The following is a 17,498-nucleotide window of genomic DNA, read 5'->3' as shown; positions in this document are numbered from 1 at the left end:
ACTTGCGAAAGAAGGCAGCTGGGCCCTACCTCACGCCATGTACAAAACTCAACTCAAAATGGACCAGACCTAAAGGTACAAAAGCTAACACTAGAAAGCTGTTAGAAGAAGACACAGGAGGCCTGGAATTAGGGAAAGGTTGTTAGACACAACACTGAAATCATGAGCAGCAAAAGAAAAAAGTAGGTCAATTTGACGTCATCAAAATGTAAAGCTTTGTGCTTCAGAGACATCATCAACACACAGAATGGGACCAAATATTGGAAAATCGTCTCTCTGATAGGAGTTGAATCTAGAATATATAAAGAACTATTATAATCAATTATAAAAAAGACAAATACCCCGATTAATAAAAATGGATAAAATATCTGAATAGGCATTTCTCCAAAGAAGATGTACAAATGGACAATAAGTACATGAAAGGATGCTCAACATCATGAGTCATCCAAGAAATGCAAATGAAAACCACAATGAGATATCACTTTATACCCACTAGGATGGCTATAATTAATTTTTAAAAAGGAAAATAACAAGTACTGGCAAGGATGTGGAGTAATCAGAACTCTCCCACACTGCTGGTGGGAATATAAAATGGATCAGCCATGTTAGAAAAGTCTGGCAGTCCCTGAGACTGGTAAACAGAATCACCACAGGACCCATCAATTCCAGGGTTAGGTATACACTCCAGAGGAATGAAAACATCTGTCCACACAAATACTTCACATGCATGTTCACAGCAGCATCAGTTGTAACAGCCCAAAATGGAAACAACCCAGAAGCCCATCAACAGATGAATGAATAAAGAAACTGTGCCACATCTATAGCACGGAATAACATCCAACCATAAAAGGGAATGATGTTCTGACACACGCTACAGCGTGGGTGACCTCAAAAACACGAAGCTAAATGAAAGAAGTTAGACCCCAAAGACCACATATTTACAATTTCCTGTATATGAACAGGGAAATCTGTTCATATGACAAAAAAATAGATTCATGGGTGCCTAGGGCTAGAGATGGGGAGCTAGTGGGTAATAAAGAATATGGGAGCTTTTTCTGTTTTTTTAACTTATGAAAATGTTCTAAAATTGTGGTGATGATGGCACATATCTGTGAATGTATTAAAAAATCACTGAATTGTATACTTTCAATGGATGAATCACATGAATTACATCTTAGTGAAAACAAAGGCTACCACTAAATGGGGGAAAGGATGGGTCTTTTCAAATAAATGGTGCTGGGTCAACTGGATGTCCATCTACAGAAAATTTATCTTTATCCAAACCTCACCTAACACACAAAAATCAACCGCAGATAGATCCCAGATCTAAATGTGAAAGGTAAAAATAAAACTTTTCGAGGAAAACATAAGAGGACTTCTCCCTGACCTTCAGATAGGTTTTCTGAACAGGACACAAAGAGTACTAAATATAACAGAGATAAATTGGACTATACTACAATCAAGACTTTGTTTTTTAGAAGACATGTTTTAAAAAGTTGAAAGCACCCCACAAAGGAGAAGACGACAACCATAATCCATAGATCTGACAAAGGATGACTACCTAGGACCTTACAAAATCCCTACAAATCAATCAGAAAGAGAAAGACAACCCATACAGGGAAACAGGCAAAGGCTTGCACAGACCCTTCCCAGGGAAAGCTGAGTGTTTGATCACCTGGGGAGGCGCCCAACACCACTGGCTACCACACAGTGCAAATCACACCACAGATAAATGCCACCAGCCCAATGTCAGACAGAAAACACAAGTCTGCCCATGCTGTGGCGTACTGGAGCTCTCATCCGTGTGCAAGAGCGTGATTTTACACACATATTTGGCAGCACCTGCGGAAGCTGAACATAAGCACAGTGCACAACGCTGCAGTCCAACTGTGAGGTCTGCACACGTCCTGGAACTGTGTATGTGTGCTCCCGGCAAACGTGCACTGGACGAGTCACGAGAGCCTCTGACTGGAAACACCCCCGATGTCCACCAGGCCCAGAGGGGTAAGTACGTGGTACCATACTCACACAAGAGACCACTGCATGAACAGAGGCAACTGGGACCCCTGCCTGTGGTGGAGAAGGGGCTGGCCGCACTGCCTTGCTCAGCATCCACACCAGTACCTACCCCAGTGGCCCCCAAGTGTTCCCCGATGTCTATGGGCAGGAAGAACATTCCCTCAGAAGTGGCTGGTTCCTGACTCTGCTGAGGAAAATGAGCCAAAAGTCCTCGGTGTGGCCTTGGGGACAGAGGCACACCCCCAGCTCTCCGGTACACCCCACTCAGGCCGCTCGCCCTTGCCCTCACAGGGCTCCCCGCCCCCGGCCCTGCCTCAGCTTACCGGCAGTCCCTCTCCAGCCCCTTAGACTCATCCGTGCAGTAGAAAAACTTCCCTTTGAAGAGCTGCACCGCAATGACAGCAAATATGAACATGAAGAGCATGTAGACGACCAGGATGTTGAGGACATTCTTCAGCGAGTTCACCACACAGTCAAACACGGCCTGGAGGGGAGGGGGGCTCTGCTCAGAACCTCAGGGCCCTCAGGCCCATGATCGCAGAGGGACCTGCTGCCCACCACCTTAACACAGGAAGCCACCTGCCGCTGCCTCTCCCAGGACTTGTAGAGTGGGTAGGAGGTGCTGGAGGGGGAGGCATGGGCAGATGGGTTCACACTCTTTCCTTTATCCAGAACCTCAGCCACACCTCATCCAGAACCTCAGGCCCAGCCCAGGAGCCACTTCTCAGGACCCCCTGCCCTCCCTGCATCTCCCTCAGGACCCTCTGCGTCTCTCAGAAGCCCCTTCTTTCTTTTTTTTAATTTAATTTAATTTAATTTAATTTAATTTAATTTAATTTAATTTAATTTAATTTAATGAGGGGAGAGAAGGGCAGAGGGGGAGAAAGAATCCCAAGCAGACTCTCCACTGAGCACGGACCCTGACGCAGGGCTCCATCTCACAACTGTGAGATCATGACCTGAGCCAAAATCAAGAGTTGGAAATTTAACCACCCAGGCACCCCTCGGCAGCCCCTCCTTCCCCCTACAACAGCTGTTGGTGCTGCTGGGTCAAGGAAGAACCTTCCAGAGCACTATGGAGAGTAAGCTCCCCTTTGGGGAGAGTCATGGAACTGAGGGAGCTGGACCCACTTACACAATGTGTGATCTGAGAAAACAAGTGTGGGTCCTCCCTCCCGTCCCACGTGGGAAGCTACAGCCAGACAGGGTTAGTTATATGGACACACGTGCACTCACAAGACACAGCACACATCCACATTCACGCACACAGGCACGCACATGTAAGCACACTCACATGCAATGCAACCGCCTCCACACAACACACACATGCACAGCACACAGACATGCACACACAGGCCTACACTCACATGTACATGCACAGCCCTGCACGTTGCTCAAGCCCCAACTCCAGGCTCTCACCTTGAGCTTAGGCAGCCGTTTTATGGTCTTGAGGGGCCGCAGGACACGCAAGACTCTCAGGGACTTGATGGTATTGATGTCTTTCCCTTTGGATCCTCTAGAAGGGAGAAGTCACACATGCAGACAGGCAGGGTGCACACCCATGCCCAGTTCCCACAAAGCCTACTGGGTTGCACTCCCCTGTGCATTTTGTCTTAGGCCCCAGGGCGGGGAATACCTAGGAACAGGGAGGCCTCTGCCCTGCAAGTACCACAGGCCACCGCACCTCCTCCTGTGGGTTGCATGACAAAGGCCTCATCTGAACAGACAAAGGCCAGGGCCAGGACAACAGCACCTCGTGTACAGGGAAAGCTGGGCTTCCAGGTGGGAAGAACCCATTCTCACAGACCACATCAGCCATTTCTATGCAGTGGTCCCCTAACACCCACCCCAAACCAGCTTCATCTGGCCGCCATGTTGAGACCAACAATGGGAATAAAGAGGAGAGAAGGGGGCTGGCCCCGGGAATGCAGACCTAGCTCAGGGCCAGCACCTGCAAGCCCACAAGCCATCAGAGCAAGAGCCTTCTGGTAGGGCTGGTTTCTTTGCTTTTCAGTCCTGGTAGAGGAAGGGTAAGGGGAACATGTCTGGATCTCCCTGCCTGTCCCTGCTCAGCTCCCACGCTCCTCCAGATGAGGTAAAACTGAGAGGGAGAGGAGGAGAGGGCTGGTAGGCACGAAGGAAGGGAAAGAGTGAGGCAGAGTAAGAAAGAGAAAAAGTTAGACGAATACCAAGGTGATGTAAGGGACAATGCAATGCAAGGGGTGGACAGAAGAAGAAAGAAATATCAAAGGAAAGAGACAGACACAGACAGGGAGGGAGGCGGGGGTAAGAGCCCACAGACAGACAGACAAGAAAACCCAGACTGGGGGTCAGGAAAAGAAAAGTCCAGGCACCAGATGCAAACTTGGAGATCCAGGACCAGGGGGCCCACATCGGGCCCCTCACAAAGGAAGCCGCCGGAGCAGAGCCAGGTGGCTCCCTCAGGCTGCCAGGGGCCCAGCCGTTGTCAGACTCTGGGGGCTGGCCTTCTCACCAACCCAAAGCCAGGGCAGATATCGGGGGTGGGGGGTGGTCCCCTGAGTGACCTTCATAGACTGCCTAAGGAGGCAATTCTTAGAAGCCAGGCCACACCCCACCCTCAGCAGTGGCTGAGGACTCAGGACTGGGGATCCTATTCCAGCCTGCTCAGAGGTCACCTCCCTCCACGTTCCCAAGGAGCCTGCGCATGGGGAGAGGGGACAGGGCCTCCAGCAGTGTTCTTTGGGCTCCTGCTCAGCTCTAGGGAAAGTGAGCTGTGAGGTCCAGGTAGGATCTGTGGGTTAAGGAGAGCTGGGGAGCCCCAGTCCCTCACATCTGCCCCAAGACCCAGCCAAGGCCTACAATCCAGAACCAGATCAAACTCCCTCTGAAACACCCAGCCTCCAGACCACCGTGTCAGGTGTTTCTATCACCCCAGCATTCTGGACACCTGCCCCCAAACCAGGTTCTTCCAGCAGCCCTGTTGAGACCAGTAGAGAGAGAAGAGGGGGCAGGGCGGGCGGGCAGACACCTGAGGGATGCAGAAGGGAGGGACACCGCTTTGGTTTTGCAGGGGAGGGCTCTCTGCAGGGACAGGCCTCAAGGTGGTCTGTGTTCTGTGTCAAGAGGCCTCATTTCTCGCTTGCCAGCTCAGTGCCTTTCTCCGGCTCTGAGGTCACCGGCTAGACTGTACCCCTTCCCCTGTCTTACTCCTAAGCCCCTGACTGACACTTTACATACAAAGAAATTTGGTGAAGACCCCCAGAGAAGATGCTGGGCATTGCAGGGAGGCAGCTGCAGAGAACAGAGAGAAGAAAGCAAGCCTCTTTGCCGGAGAAAAGACATGGGAAGGTACCTCAGGAAGGTACCAACATCCTGGCAGTCATGGTTACAGCAGCCCCCACCAAGAGCCCTCACTGCCCTCAGGGCCCACATTCCTGGTCTCCAGCACTCACTTGGGGTGCCCTGCTCACTGGGCACCTCCCCAGACCCAGCCCCCAACCCAGCCCCCCAGAGGTGAGGCAGCAACGCATGGCCTGGGGACATGGCTCCTGGCAGCATGCACTCTGGAGAGTGGAGGAGGGTGAGCGGAGGTGAGGCGCGGTGGCGAACCGGCCCAGGAGGGGCCGTGCTGGGCTATGATGTGGGGCAGTGTGAGGGGCAGAGGGAAGGCATTACCCCATGAAGCTCCTACCGAGAGTCCAGCAACAAAGAGACAAAGAGAAGAGAGTCAGTGAGGGGGCCTCGCCCTCCCCGAGTGCTCAGAGAAGATGCAGACACGTCCCTCAGATCTTCCTGATCTCTGGGTCTCCTCCGTAGCTCCACCCAAGCCCCCCACACCTGTCCCATGCCCACCACCATGCAGGGTCTGAGGGAGTCAATCCAGGTCCAGCCACAAGGGAGCTGAGTGTCTCCCACTAGGGAGTCAGAGAACCAAAGGTCTAACACTCCGACAGGGGAAGATACCCACCAGTTCTGGCTGACCAAGCGGTGCAGCCGAGGTCAGGGTAGGTGAGTTGTTCTGAAAGATCCAATAGGCAGGCACCAAACAAACCAGAGGCCTGCCCACCCAATGTCAGAACCACAAGCCGTGGCAGGCACAAGTGGGCCTTGAGATGCTCTCAACCCCACACAGCCCAGCTCCAAGTAGACAGCCCAAGGAGGCCACTGGGGCCCCCTCCTTCCCTTACCCCCACACCCACCACAGCTCTGGGACTGCAGCCCAGTCAGACCCAGAGCAGACATGGTACTTACGAGAAGGCAAATGCCACCAGGGCCCCACTGACCACGATGAAGTCCAGAATATTCCATAGGTCCCGGAAGTAGGCCCCAGGGTGCAGGAGCAGTCCCAAATCAATCATCTTCAGGGGAGAAACATATATTAGATGCTGACTATTTCAGAAAGAAAAGCAGGGCCAGGCCCCAGACTCATGGGGTTGGGAGGAAGGATGCCGCTCAGATCAGGTCCCCTGAGGGCCTCAGTGGGCCTTCAAGCCTCAATGCCATTGATCCAAATATCCCTACACGGTCATGACTGGCTGAGATCTTGCCTGGGCTCCCAAATTCCCTGGAGAAGCCCCTCCCCTTGCTGGGCTGCAAGCATACGCCATGCCAGGAAGCTCACGCCCTGCCCAGACCCTCAGAGGGTCAGCTCTCTGAAAGCAGGAGGAAGACCTGGCTCTGCCATCCCTAAAGCTGTGATTTCTGGCAAGCACCTTAATGTCTCCAAGCTTCAGCTTCCATGTCTATAAAATGGGATGACCAAAAAAAAAAAGCCTCTCCCATGAGTTTGCAAGAGGAAGTGAAGAAGCAGAGGTGACAGACAGACGCACACACACACACGAAAGTCACAGGCCATAGGCACATCCTAAGCTGCCCTGTAGTCAAAGATGGCACACGTGTGTGCACACACGCGCACGGCCACTTGTCAGACACTGATAAAGGAGCAATGCCGGTCAGCACTCAGAGACAGAAGCGACCACAATGAAATGGTCAGTCTGTAACCTAACATGAAGCACTACAGCTCTTTGAAACAAAAGTCTTCAGCGCCCACTTGCCATGATGTTTGGGTGCTGGGGCCCTCGCTCTTCCCAGCTTGACATCACGAGACAATCCTGAGGGTGGGCTGAGCCCACACTTGCATGTTCCCGGAAGCCTGTAACCCTTGGTAACCCTTAGCGGGGTGGTGGAGACAGGAACGGCACTGGGGTGCTCTCCCAAAGCTGGTGTAACACTGTGGTGAATCTTTGGTGAATTGGCCTCTGCCCTCTGCAACACACATCAGCACACTCACGTGCACGCATTCTCTCACTGAGCACACACCCAGGGCACACCCACCACATGCCCTCATCAGAGGCTACAGGCCCCAGCCCGTGTCAGTCATGAGGGAGGGTGAGCAGAGCACTGGGCCACCAGGGCAACCACGTATCTCACCTTGATCACCATCTCAAAGGTGAAGACGCCTGTGAAAATGTAGTCCATGTACTTCAGAGCCTAGAACCAACAGGAAGGTTACTGTCAAAGGCTGGGCCGACAGCTTGAGCCTGGACAACCTCAGCAGCATCATGCTTTGCCTCCGGGCCTCTGAACAGACAACTCCTTGGCAAGTGTGCCTGTGAGCCAAGCCCCCCCACCCCTGCCCCAGCAGCGGCTCTGGCCCCAGGCACATGCCCGCTCTTCGTCTGCAACTCAGGGCTGGACCAGGAGGTGCCCGCAGACCTTCATCCCCACACCCCACACCTCCAGAGAGAGCAGACAGGACCCTGGCACGGCCCAGTCCCTCCACCACCTGAGGGCCGTGCTCACGTTGTTCCTGGGCGAGTCTGTCCGCACTGGATCCTCAGCAGCCAGGGCAATGCTGCTCAGGGCGATGACCACGAGAATGACCATCTCAAAGTACCGCATGGTCACGATGTAATGGCAGAAGCGGCGGAGCCTGCAGGGCAAAGCACAGATCGCCCGAGGCCCACCGATGAGCTGGGCTGGTCCCCCTCACCGGAGTGCATGCCTGGCCTCTCCCTGCGGAAGGCGTCACACCAGAACCAAGTTCTACTGAGTGTCCCTGTGGTTGGGAGACAGCGGCCAGGTGACCAATGGTGCCTCAGATTCTTGAGCGGGTGTCCCAGGAAGAGGGGTGGGAAGGCTGCAGAAACCCACAGCAGGGGTCAGCCCACGCATTCACCTCCTGTGTGTGTGGACAGTGGTGCCTTCTGCAGATTTACAAAGCCTGTTGGTGGGGGGGAGGGGGTTCCGGGAGGGCTGCTCAGAGAGGACAAGGCTGAACACCAGCACTCCTGTGGACAGCAGGCCTCTCTGGAGAGCTCAGGAAACTTCTCTGGGTCTGTGCTGGCCCGGCTTGACTGGGTCCCCAGAGCTGCATGTGTCTGTCACCTGCCTCCCTGCAGCACCAGGCAGCATTACTGACCACTTTTCTGTTCTGTTCGGGCACATGCCGGACACTGGGGCCCAGTGGTGGACAGGGCACCAGAAAACAGTGTGGACATACACCAACAGGAGGCCCTCAGATGCTCACAAATGCTACAGCACAGCAGCAGGGACCAGGAGGCCTGGGAAGAACGCTCGGGGCGGGGGGGGGGGCGGTGAAGCTGGTCCCAGGTGACAAGGAGGGGCAGCCACAGAACCAGCACACAGGCGCGGCAGGGACAGACCCGTGTCTCACCTCTGCGACCTGCCCCTCTCTCTCACCACCATTTCCCTACTCTTAGGGTCTTAGGTCTGAAGGGACCTTCCACCTCCCAGCCACACCCACCCGCCTCTCTCTCTGCCTTGAAGGGACTACTGTGCTATCCCCTTCGCCATGACCACTGCCATACTCCAGCCTCCACGCAGACCAGAGCTACCCTTCCCAGCCACCCTTCCCAGGCCCCTTCCCCCCATAGCTCCTGGCACGCCTTCCTCTGTACAGACAGACCCCTCCTCCTTCCTCCAGGACACTCTGTCTCTGCGTCTTTCCTTCTGCATCTCAGGACTGACCATCCACCCTCAGCTCTACCCCTAGTCAGGTGAGTCCACCTGGCCATGAGACATCCACTAGCTGCCCCTGCTCTGCAGGATCTGCACTCGCCTGCCCCCAGCTCAGTGGGGCCCCAGCCGTCATGCAGAAACTCTGGGTGTCATCCCTGACATCTCCTTCCCCTTCCACATCTAATTTATCCAGTTCCCTAGATTCTCTCCAAAATGTCTTCCCAAGCATTTCACTCCCAAACCTCCCCACATGACCACCATCATCAGATCTCGACCATCTCTTCCTGAAAACCTTGACCACCTACTAAGCTCTGTGCAAGGACTCTGCTGAAGTACAGCCTGACGGTGTCCCCACTGACTCCCAGCTGCCTACAACCTCTCTGCTCCCTCCTTCACACACCAGTGCTCACAGGCAGGGGCCACACTCCCTAGCGGAGCAGAGTCAGCTCCCAGGAAATGTGTGCTGAGTGAAAGCGTAAAGAGAGGGAGGGAGTGGAGGCTGGCTAAAGAGACTGCAGGCTTGGAGGGATGGGGACGCAGGTGGGGACGCAGGGCACAGCCTGACTCCATCGGATCTTGCTGCCCTCTGGCCCTCCTGCTCTACCAAGTGTGTGGCCTTGATCCACACACTTTCCTCTATCTGTTGCCACTGCCAGGGATGGTCTCCCTCCCCTTCCTCACCAATCTCATCTCCCACTGACGCCCAGCCTGACCTTCCCACCCTAACATTCACACCCCCGGCAGCTTTGTGCTTCCTCTTAGTACTTCCCACCATGTGATGTCTTAGGCCCCCTACTTATTTGTCTGGTTTGCTGTCTGTCTCTCCTACTTGCACAGAAGCTTATCGAGGACGGGGTCCTTGTTTGTTCTGCTCCTTACTCTGTATTCCCAGCACCTAAAATGCTGCTAGTATGTAAGTACTGGGTGACCCAGTGCAGTAGATGGACTGATGAGTGGATGAGAAATGCTGGTGACTTCAGGATAAACAGAGGGGAGAAAACTGGGCAGATGTGTGAGTGAACATGGTGCACAGAGGTATGCATGCGTGGGCAGTGGGCATGATGGAAGGTGGACACATGAGGGCCACAAACTGGGTGCGTGTGTGCTGTGATGAACAGTCACTGCAGTGGGGGGTAGTGGCTCTGGGGCTGACTGTCCGGGTTCAAACCCCAGCTCTACCACTAGGGCTGACTGGCTGTGTGTCTGTGGACAGGGCATGGACCTTCCCCGTGGCTCTGTGTCCTCATCTGTAGGGAGTGCTTGCAGATTGCTGTGATGATCAGGACACGTAAAGTGCACAGAATCAGTGCCTGCCAGGTCACGTCTAGCATACGCTGCTACCGTGCACATGGACCACGGCCACAGACATGGGACAGGCACATGGCATGCGCAGGCGAAGGAGACTCACAGGTTGGTGGGGCTTAAACAAAACATGGAGCTGTATGGGACGATGGGTCGCGGGCCACTCCTCATCACATCATCAGCTTCCACCTCCTTCTTCCCCTCAGCTTGGCCTTCCAGGTCCACATTACCACCTACAAGGACACAGGGCCACCAAGTTAGAGGTGTGGTGCATGTGAAGCCCTCATCACCCAGGTCTTACCCAAAAAACAGACACAGTCCCAGCCCCAACCCCACCGGCCTTCAGAGACCCAGCCAGGGAAGGGCGTGTGGCTAAGAACACAGCTTCACATGAGACTCCCTCCAATCATGGACAGATCACCACTGAGGACTGAGCCAGCACTGGAGGCCCTTCCTCACCTCTCCCTGCACAAGGGTCAGGGCAGGGGCAGCACCAGGCCCCGTGCGGCTGGCTGTGGGCCTCTGCCTCCACTAGGGGCCGCTGGTCTAGATGTTCTACTGACACCCAAGTCCCCCTCGCCCCTCGGCCCCAGAGACCAGGGCCAGCAGGCTTCCCGCCCCACCCCACCCCCGGTTCAGGGCTCAGTGCCTCCTCGAGAAAAGGCACCAATGCCCCACTGCTTCTGCAGGGATCGTGGGACAGCAGGGCAGGGAGGGGCAGGGGCCAGCCCTGGACACTCTTCTGAACCTAGGAATCCAGGCAGACCCTGCCCGGGATTCTCTCCTTCAGGACCCTGGCAAAGGTCTGCAGAGCCAGGGCGGTGACGCAGGGAGAACTTCAGCAGAGCCCACATCTCATATGGGCTCCTGCTCGGTTCCTCACTGCTCATTCCCGGGTCCCTAAGCCCCCATCCTTTGCCTTCCCACTAATCAAACTACCCAGGGTTAAGATGTCTTGTTAAGTAGATTCTCTTAGGTAGATTCTTATTCTTGTTAAGTAGATTCTGGTGTCTGTACGTAGTGTTTTTCTCACAGTGACTTTTCATTTTTCACTATCCCAAAGTATGTTTCCATTCTTGTGGGTTAACAGAGTTCCCAAGACCTCAGGGATGCCCAGGAACACAGGGCAGTGACTTGGAGCCAATGCCTACTACTGTACCTCATTTTTACTTCTTACAAGAAACATAAACACAAAGAGGATGTTAAAAGGCAGCAGAAACAAGGGTGGTTATCCCTAGAGCCTGTGTGGCCGCCAGTCCCAGAGAGGACCGCTAGCCCGAGAAGCAGCCCTGGGTGCATGTGGAAGAGCTCATAGCAACAGCAGGAGCTCCCTGCTGATGGTGTCATTATATAATCTTCTCAGAGAGAAATTTGGCAATAAAGTCCTAAAAAATTCTATTTATTGATTTAATCTGTAACCTGTATTCACAAAGGAGTTTGTTGTAAGTTCCTCTACGATAACAAAAAAATTACAAAATGTACAATCATAGGAAAAAGACTAAGTATGCAATATTCACATGATTCACCATACTACAGATATTAAAAATGCCTACAAATAGTTTCAATGACAAAAGAAGCTTATGATATTGTAAGTTAAAAAAAAAGGCTGCATACTTGTACATCCCAGATGAGCTCAACTCCAAAACAATAATATATGTGGGGAGAGAAATAACACCAAAACAATAACAATAATTGTGGTGATCTCTCAACAGCTGACAGTAATTTTAATTCTCTTCACTATACTTTTAACATTTGAAAAAATTTTCCATGATGAGCATGCATTATTTTTAAATTAAGAAACGTTTATTATTTTAAAACCACAGTTTTTCTTTTCAGACTCCTCCACAATAACAATAAGGCAGGACCAATATGGACTCGAAGAATTTTGCTGCTCAAAATAAGTGGAACAAAGATGCCAGAAACTGGATGGAAATACTCCTCCTGAAATAGATTTACAGCAACAACAAAAGTCATCAATGAAGTCAAAGAAGACCAAGAAAAACAGGGGAGGATCAAAATGGAACTGCAGCACACTAAGTTCATTGTTCAAAGCAGATTACTAAAAAACAAACAAACAAAAGACCTGACAGTAACAAAAATTAAATCATGAAACAGGACACTCCATCCAGCAAAATGGCCAGATACAGAGCAAGGATGAAGAAAACATTCACGAGAAACAACCACATGCTGGACATGGTCCAAGCGCTTTATGCCTCGTAACAGCACTCACCAGCTTGTGCCATCACCTCTCTGTTCTAGATGAAGAACTGAGACACTACCTCGTGGGGAAATGATCTACCAAGGCTGGGATAAGGGTCCTGAGCCTTGGGCTCACTACAAGGTAGGGAGCTACGTGAGGGTTCATACTAAACTGCTCTTGTCAAAGAGAGCTAAAGTGAGCCCAGACTGGTAGTGCCCTGGGCTTCTGAGAAAGCAAATGTAATGACACAAGCATCCCTCATCTGGTCCTACAGATTGGGCAACCCATCTCAACTTGAAGAGAATTTCAGCCCTACAGACATCCATGCTACAGAAAGAATTTCTCTCCTATACATTCAGAAGGGCACTAGCTATATGCCACCCTTGAGAGAACTGAAAAAGCAGTCCATCAATTCATTTTCTATAGGGCTTCATTATCTCACAAAACCCCAGCCAAGAAATGGTGGATTAAGGTCAGTCATATATGAACTCAAAATAAAAAATATCCCCAAACAGACCAGGAAGCAAGGTCACCATGGATGAAAGACAGCAGAAATAAGTAATTGGTTTACACCCCCCACAGACTTCAGATACAAGAATTAAAAAAAAAAAATTTAGATGGAGAATATAAAGTAACTAAATATAAATATGTAAATCAATAAAAAATTAATCTTAAAGAAATGAACGAATAGAAGTCTATAAAATTAACCCAGCATTTCCATGACCTGTGACAGAGAAACTTAAAATGGACTCATCCTCCCACTGAAAACAACTATAAAAACTGAACAAAATATATAATGTAAGTGTTTAAAGGCTTTGGGAACAAATCAACTTGGACAGAAGCCAAGAAGCCACAAACCTTGGAGGAAGGGAAGCACAGAGGTGACCCCATATTCCCCCCAGATTTTCCCCTAAGGCCATGTACCTATTTGCAGTGCAAGGAAACAGAACCCAGTAGAAAGCAACACTCTTACAGGGAGGAAGAGAAAAAGACTGGAGTTTGGGAATGACAAAGTCTCTGCGAATGAGGGGCAAAAACCCAGAGTGAAGTGCGGGGAAGACGTGAGTCACTCCATCAGCCCCAGTTAATCCCCCCCGCCCCCCACTGCTGCATATGTGCAAGAGGAGGCTGGCCTCCACTGGAAGAAAACGCCCCTAAGGAAGGTCGTGTCAAAGAAGAGGGCAAGGCTGAAGGCTCGATGCCAGGTGTCAATACCAACAGAGATTTAACTCTGCTGGCACTCAATTTGATTAGGGTTTTTCCTATCTGTGTTAGTGTTCTAGTTACAGAGTTGCACAGATGTGGAATCATTGCCCTTTACCCTACTATAAGGCCTATTATTTCCAGGGCATGGCATTTTCAGGAATGCACATATCATGTTGTAGCAGGAATGTCTGTAGTTAAGAAAGACAGAAAATGATACTGATCAGAAACTCAAGAAATAATAAGTGTTGGGAAGGATGTGGAGAGAAAGGAACCCTCCTGCACTGTTGGTGGGAATGCAAACTGGTGCAGCCACTCTGGAAAACAGTATGGAGTTTCCTCAAAAAAATGAAAAATAGAATTACCACATGATCCACTGATCCCACTACTGAGTATTTACCCAAAGAACAGGAAAACACTAATCAAAAAGATACGTGCACCACTATGTTTACTGCAGCATTATTTACAATAGCCAAAATATGGAAGCAACACAAATATGCAATGATAGATGAATGGATAAAGAAGATGTGGTATATATATATATATACAATAGAATATTACTCAGTATTAAAAAGAATGAAATCTTGCCATTCGCAACAATATGAATGGATATAGAGAGTATTATGCTAAGTGAAATAAGTAAATCCAAGAAAGACAAATACCACATGATTTCATTCATATGTGGAATCGAAGAAACAAAACATTTGACCAAATTAAAAAGAGACAAACAAAAAAATAGACACTTATATACAGAGAAAAAACTGCTGGTTGCCAAAGGGGAGGTAGGTGGGGGAATGTGTGAAATAGGTGAAGGCGATCAAGAGTCCACTTATCATGAGGAGCACTGAGTGATGTATAGAAGTGCTGAATCAGGGCCACCTGGGTGGCTCAGTGAGTGAAGCGTCTGCCTTCAGCTCAGGTCATGATCTCAGGGTCCTGGGATCAAGCCCCACATTCTTCCTCTGCCTCTACACACCCCCACTCAGGCTCTCTCTCTTTCCTCTCAAATAAATAAAAAGAAAAATCTTTAAAAAAAAAAAAAGAATTGCTGAATCACTATATTATACACCTGAAGCTAATATAATACTGCATGTTAATTATACTTCAATGAAAAAAGAAATGATATAAAAAAAGATCTAAGATGCTATATAAAAAGGAAAGCCAAGAAACTGATAAATCTAAATAAACATGATCTCTATAAAGTCAAAACAATAATAATATCTACTTTGTAAGATTAGAAAAGGGACTAAAATGTTGTCCTACAAAGGAAGTTGGGAGAAATATGATTGCAGCTGCGGCTACAGGGTTATAGCCTTGCTCAAAAGGGAATTTAGAGTAAAAAATAACTATAGGCTTTGTTATGCATGCACAATAGCCATTACAAGGATAACCACTAAAAAAAAATAAAACAGAAATAGAGTTCGTAGCTTTTAAACTAGTAGAGGGAAAAATGTGATACGTAAGCAAATAAACAACCAATTATTCATTATTTCTAAAAGGAAGCAAAGAAGAAAAAAGCATAGGAAAAATGGAACAAATGTCACAATCTAAAATGGATGAAGCAATAAAAAGGTAAAATAAAACAGATGAAGCAAGTGCAAGTAAACTAATACAATAAATACAAGTCCACTCAACCTGGTTGTTAGCTGACATAGATTATTCAGCTAAAAAGAACTATTCAATTCTTTTTTTTTCTTTTTATTTATTTGAGTTGCTGGATTTTTAAAACATACAGTTATCTGCAGTTTCCAAGACACATGCCTAAAATATAAGGTCACATAAAGGTTGCAAGTCAAAAGATGGAAAAAGATACAGCTGCCAAATGTGTGTGTGTGTGTGTGTGTGTGTGTGTGTGTGTGTGTGTGTGTTTTAAAGAAGTTCAGTTCTCTATCCACATCAGAAAAATACACTTTAAGAAAAAATCATTATTAGGGGCGCCTGGGTGGCTCAGATGGTGGAGCGTCTGCCTTCGGCTCAGGTCATGATCCTGGGGTCCTGGGATCGAGTCCCGCATCGGACTCCCTGCTCCGCAGGATGCCTGCTTCTCCCTCTCCCTCTACCTGCTGCTTCCCCTACTTGTACACTGTCAAAAATAAATAAAATCTTAAAAGAAAAGAAAAAATCATTATTAGAGTGACAGAGAGTCAGTACCAGAGGACAAGAGGCTCAGACCTTGTGAGACGGAAGGGTTCATACACATATAAAAACCCCCAGATACAGAAAGCAATGTATATCTTTATAGAAGTTTTGGGTTTTTTAATGAAGAAATAAAACAAAAATCCCCACAAAAGAGGTTCAGAAACATGGAACTACTATTGTAGAAACACATACGACAGTACTTGGTCATCTGTTAGACTGTTTTCTATAATGAGCTGCATATTTCAAACTATTCGAAGAACTGACAAGTCTAAAAAAAGAAAGATTTCAATGCACCTCACTCAATTATCAATGGCTCAATCAGTCAAAATATTAGTGAATATACAGCATATTTAGCAATACAATTAAAAACTTGATTTAGCAAATATAAAAAGGCCAGTGATTAACTGAACATAATAAAAAAATAATAAAATTTTTTTAAAAGGCCAGTGTTCCCCAAATTAGAGAAAACATATTCCTCTTTTCTTTTTCAAAGATGTATTTATTTATTTGAGAGAGAGAGAAAGCATGAGTGAGAGGGGCAAATGGAGAGGGAGAGAGAATCTCAAGCAGACTCCACACCAAGTGCAGAATCTGACATGGGGCTTGATCTCACACCCCTGAGATCACAACCTGAGCTGAAATGAAGAGTTGGAAGCTTAACTGACTGCACCACTCAGGTACCCCAAAAACATATTCCTCTTAAGCACATGTGGAAACATTTACAAAAGTTGACCATGTGCCAAGCCATAAAAAAATTATAAATATATCTCAAAGGAAACCATCATACAGGTCATGTCCTCTAACCACAGTGCAATTAAGTTAGAAATTAAGGCAGTAATCAGAAACAAAAAGATTAATTAAGATTTAAATTTTTTCTTTGGAAATTGAAAAACAGACTTTAAAGAGTTCATCGGTCAAAAATTATGTATTTATAGGCAGTATAACTGTGTCTACATAGAAAACAAAATAATCTACAGAGAAATTATTTAGGGTAACAAGAAAGTTTACTTGGCAACTCTGGCTGGAAACAAAGCCAGCATACTTAAAAATAGAATTTTTTAAACAGTATCATTTAAAAAACAGAACAAGCAACATAACAAAGACAAAAAAAGGAATTTTAGGGCAGTGAAACTACTCTCTATGATACTATAAAGGTAGATGTATGTCATTATTATATTTGTCCAAACCCTTACAACATAAAACACCAAGAGTGAACTCCAATATAATCTATGAACTTTGGGTGTAGGCTCACTGACTGTAACAAATGTATCACTTTAGTGGGGGGGTTGCTTATAGCAAGGGAGGTTGTACATGTGCACTGGCAGTGAGTATACAGCAAATCTATACTTTCTGCTTAATTTTACTGTGAACCCAAAACTGCCCTAAAAAAAAAAAAAAAACCCAAAAAGATAAACTGTTTAGTACAAGGGGAAAGAGATATAAATACAAAATCAAAGAAGATAAAAATCCTACAATCTTACATTTGAATGACAAATGCCAAAAGAATACATGATATATTCTTCTCTTTAAAAAACAAAAAAAGTACAACATCCATTCATGTTGTCCATCCCTCAACAAAGTAGGTTTTAAAGGGAACATACCTCAACATAATAAAGGCCTTGTATGAAAAACCCACAGCTAACATCATATTCAATGGGGAAAGCTGAGAGCT

At 48.3% G+C, this 17,498-nt stretch overlaps 1 protein-coding gene across 6 annotated transcripts in view; it reads right to left on the bottom strand.

Moving 5' to 3' along the window:
• The window catches only part of CACNA1B (calcium voltage-gated channel subunit alpha1 B), a 181,394-nt gene that overhangs the window by 45,224 nt on the left and 118,672 nt on the right, over positions 1 to 17,498 (bottom strand). For 5 of the 6 annotated variants that reach the window (XM_088019210.1, XM_088019213.1, XM_088019211.1 and 2 more), the window contains 6 exons: positions 10,391 to 10,517; positions 7,804 to 7,933; positions 7,432 to 7,491; positions 6,253 to 6,359; positions 3,439 to 3,535; positions 2,343 to 2,503 (listed from right to left, as the gene is read on the bottom strand). In XM_088019210.1, coding sequence (XP_087875336.1) covers positions 2,343 to 2,503; positions 3,439 to 3,535; positions 6,253 to 6,359; positions 7,432 to 7,491; positions 7,804 to 7,933; positions 10,391 to 10,517 — 682 coding nt within the window. Of the gene's footprint in view, positions 1 to 2,342; positions 2,504 to 3,438; positions 3,536 to 5,676; positions 5,689 to 6,252; positions 6,360 to 7,431; positions 7,492 to 7,803; positions 7,934 to 10,390; positions 10,518 to 17,498 lie in introns of all 6 variants that reach the window. The other variant, XM_088019212.1, reaches the window with a different exon arrangement.

Source organism: Eumetopias jubatus, unplaced genomic scaffold, assembly GCF_037043125.1.
Source record: "Eumetopias jubatus isolate StellerSeaLion01/CBP00866 unplaced genomic scaffold, mEumJub1_p1.0 scaffold_15, whole genome shotgun sequence".
Classification (NCBI taxonomy): Eukaryota; Metazoa; Chordata; class Mammalia; order Carnivora; family Otariidae; genus Eumetopias; species Eumetopias jubatus.
Note: the sequence above shows the minus strand (reverse complement) of the source record. Positions and strands in the feature narration are given on the sequence as shown.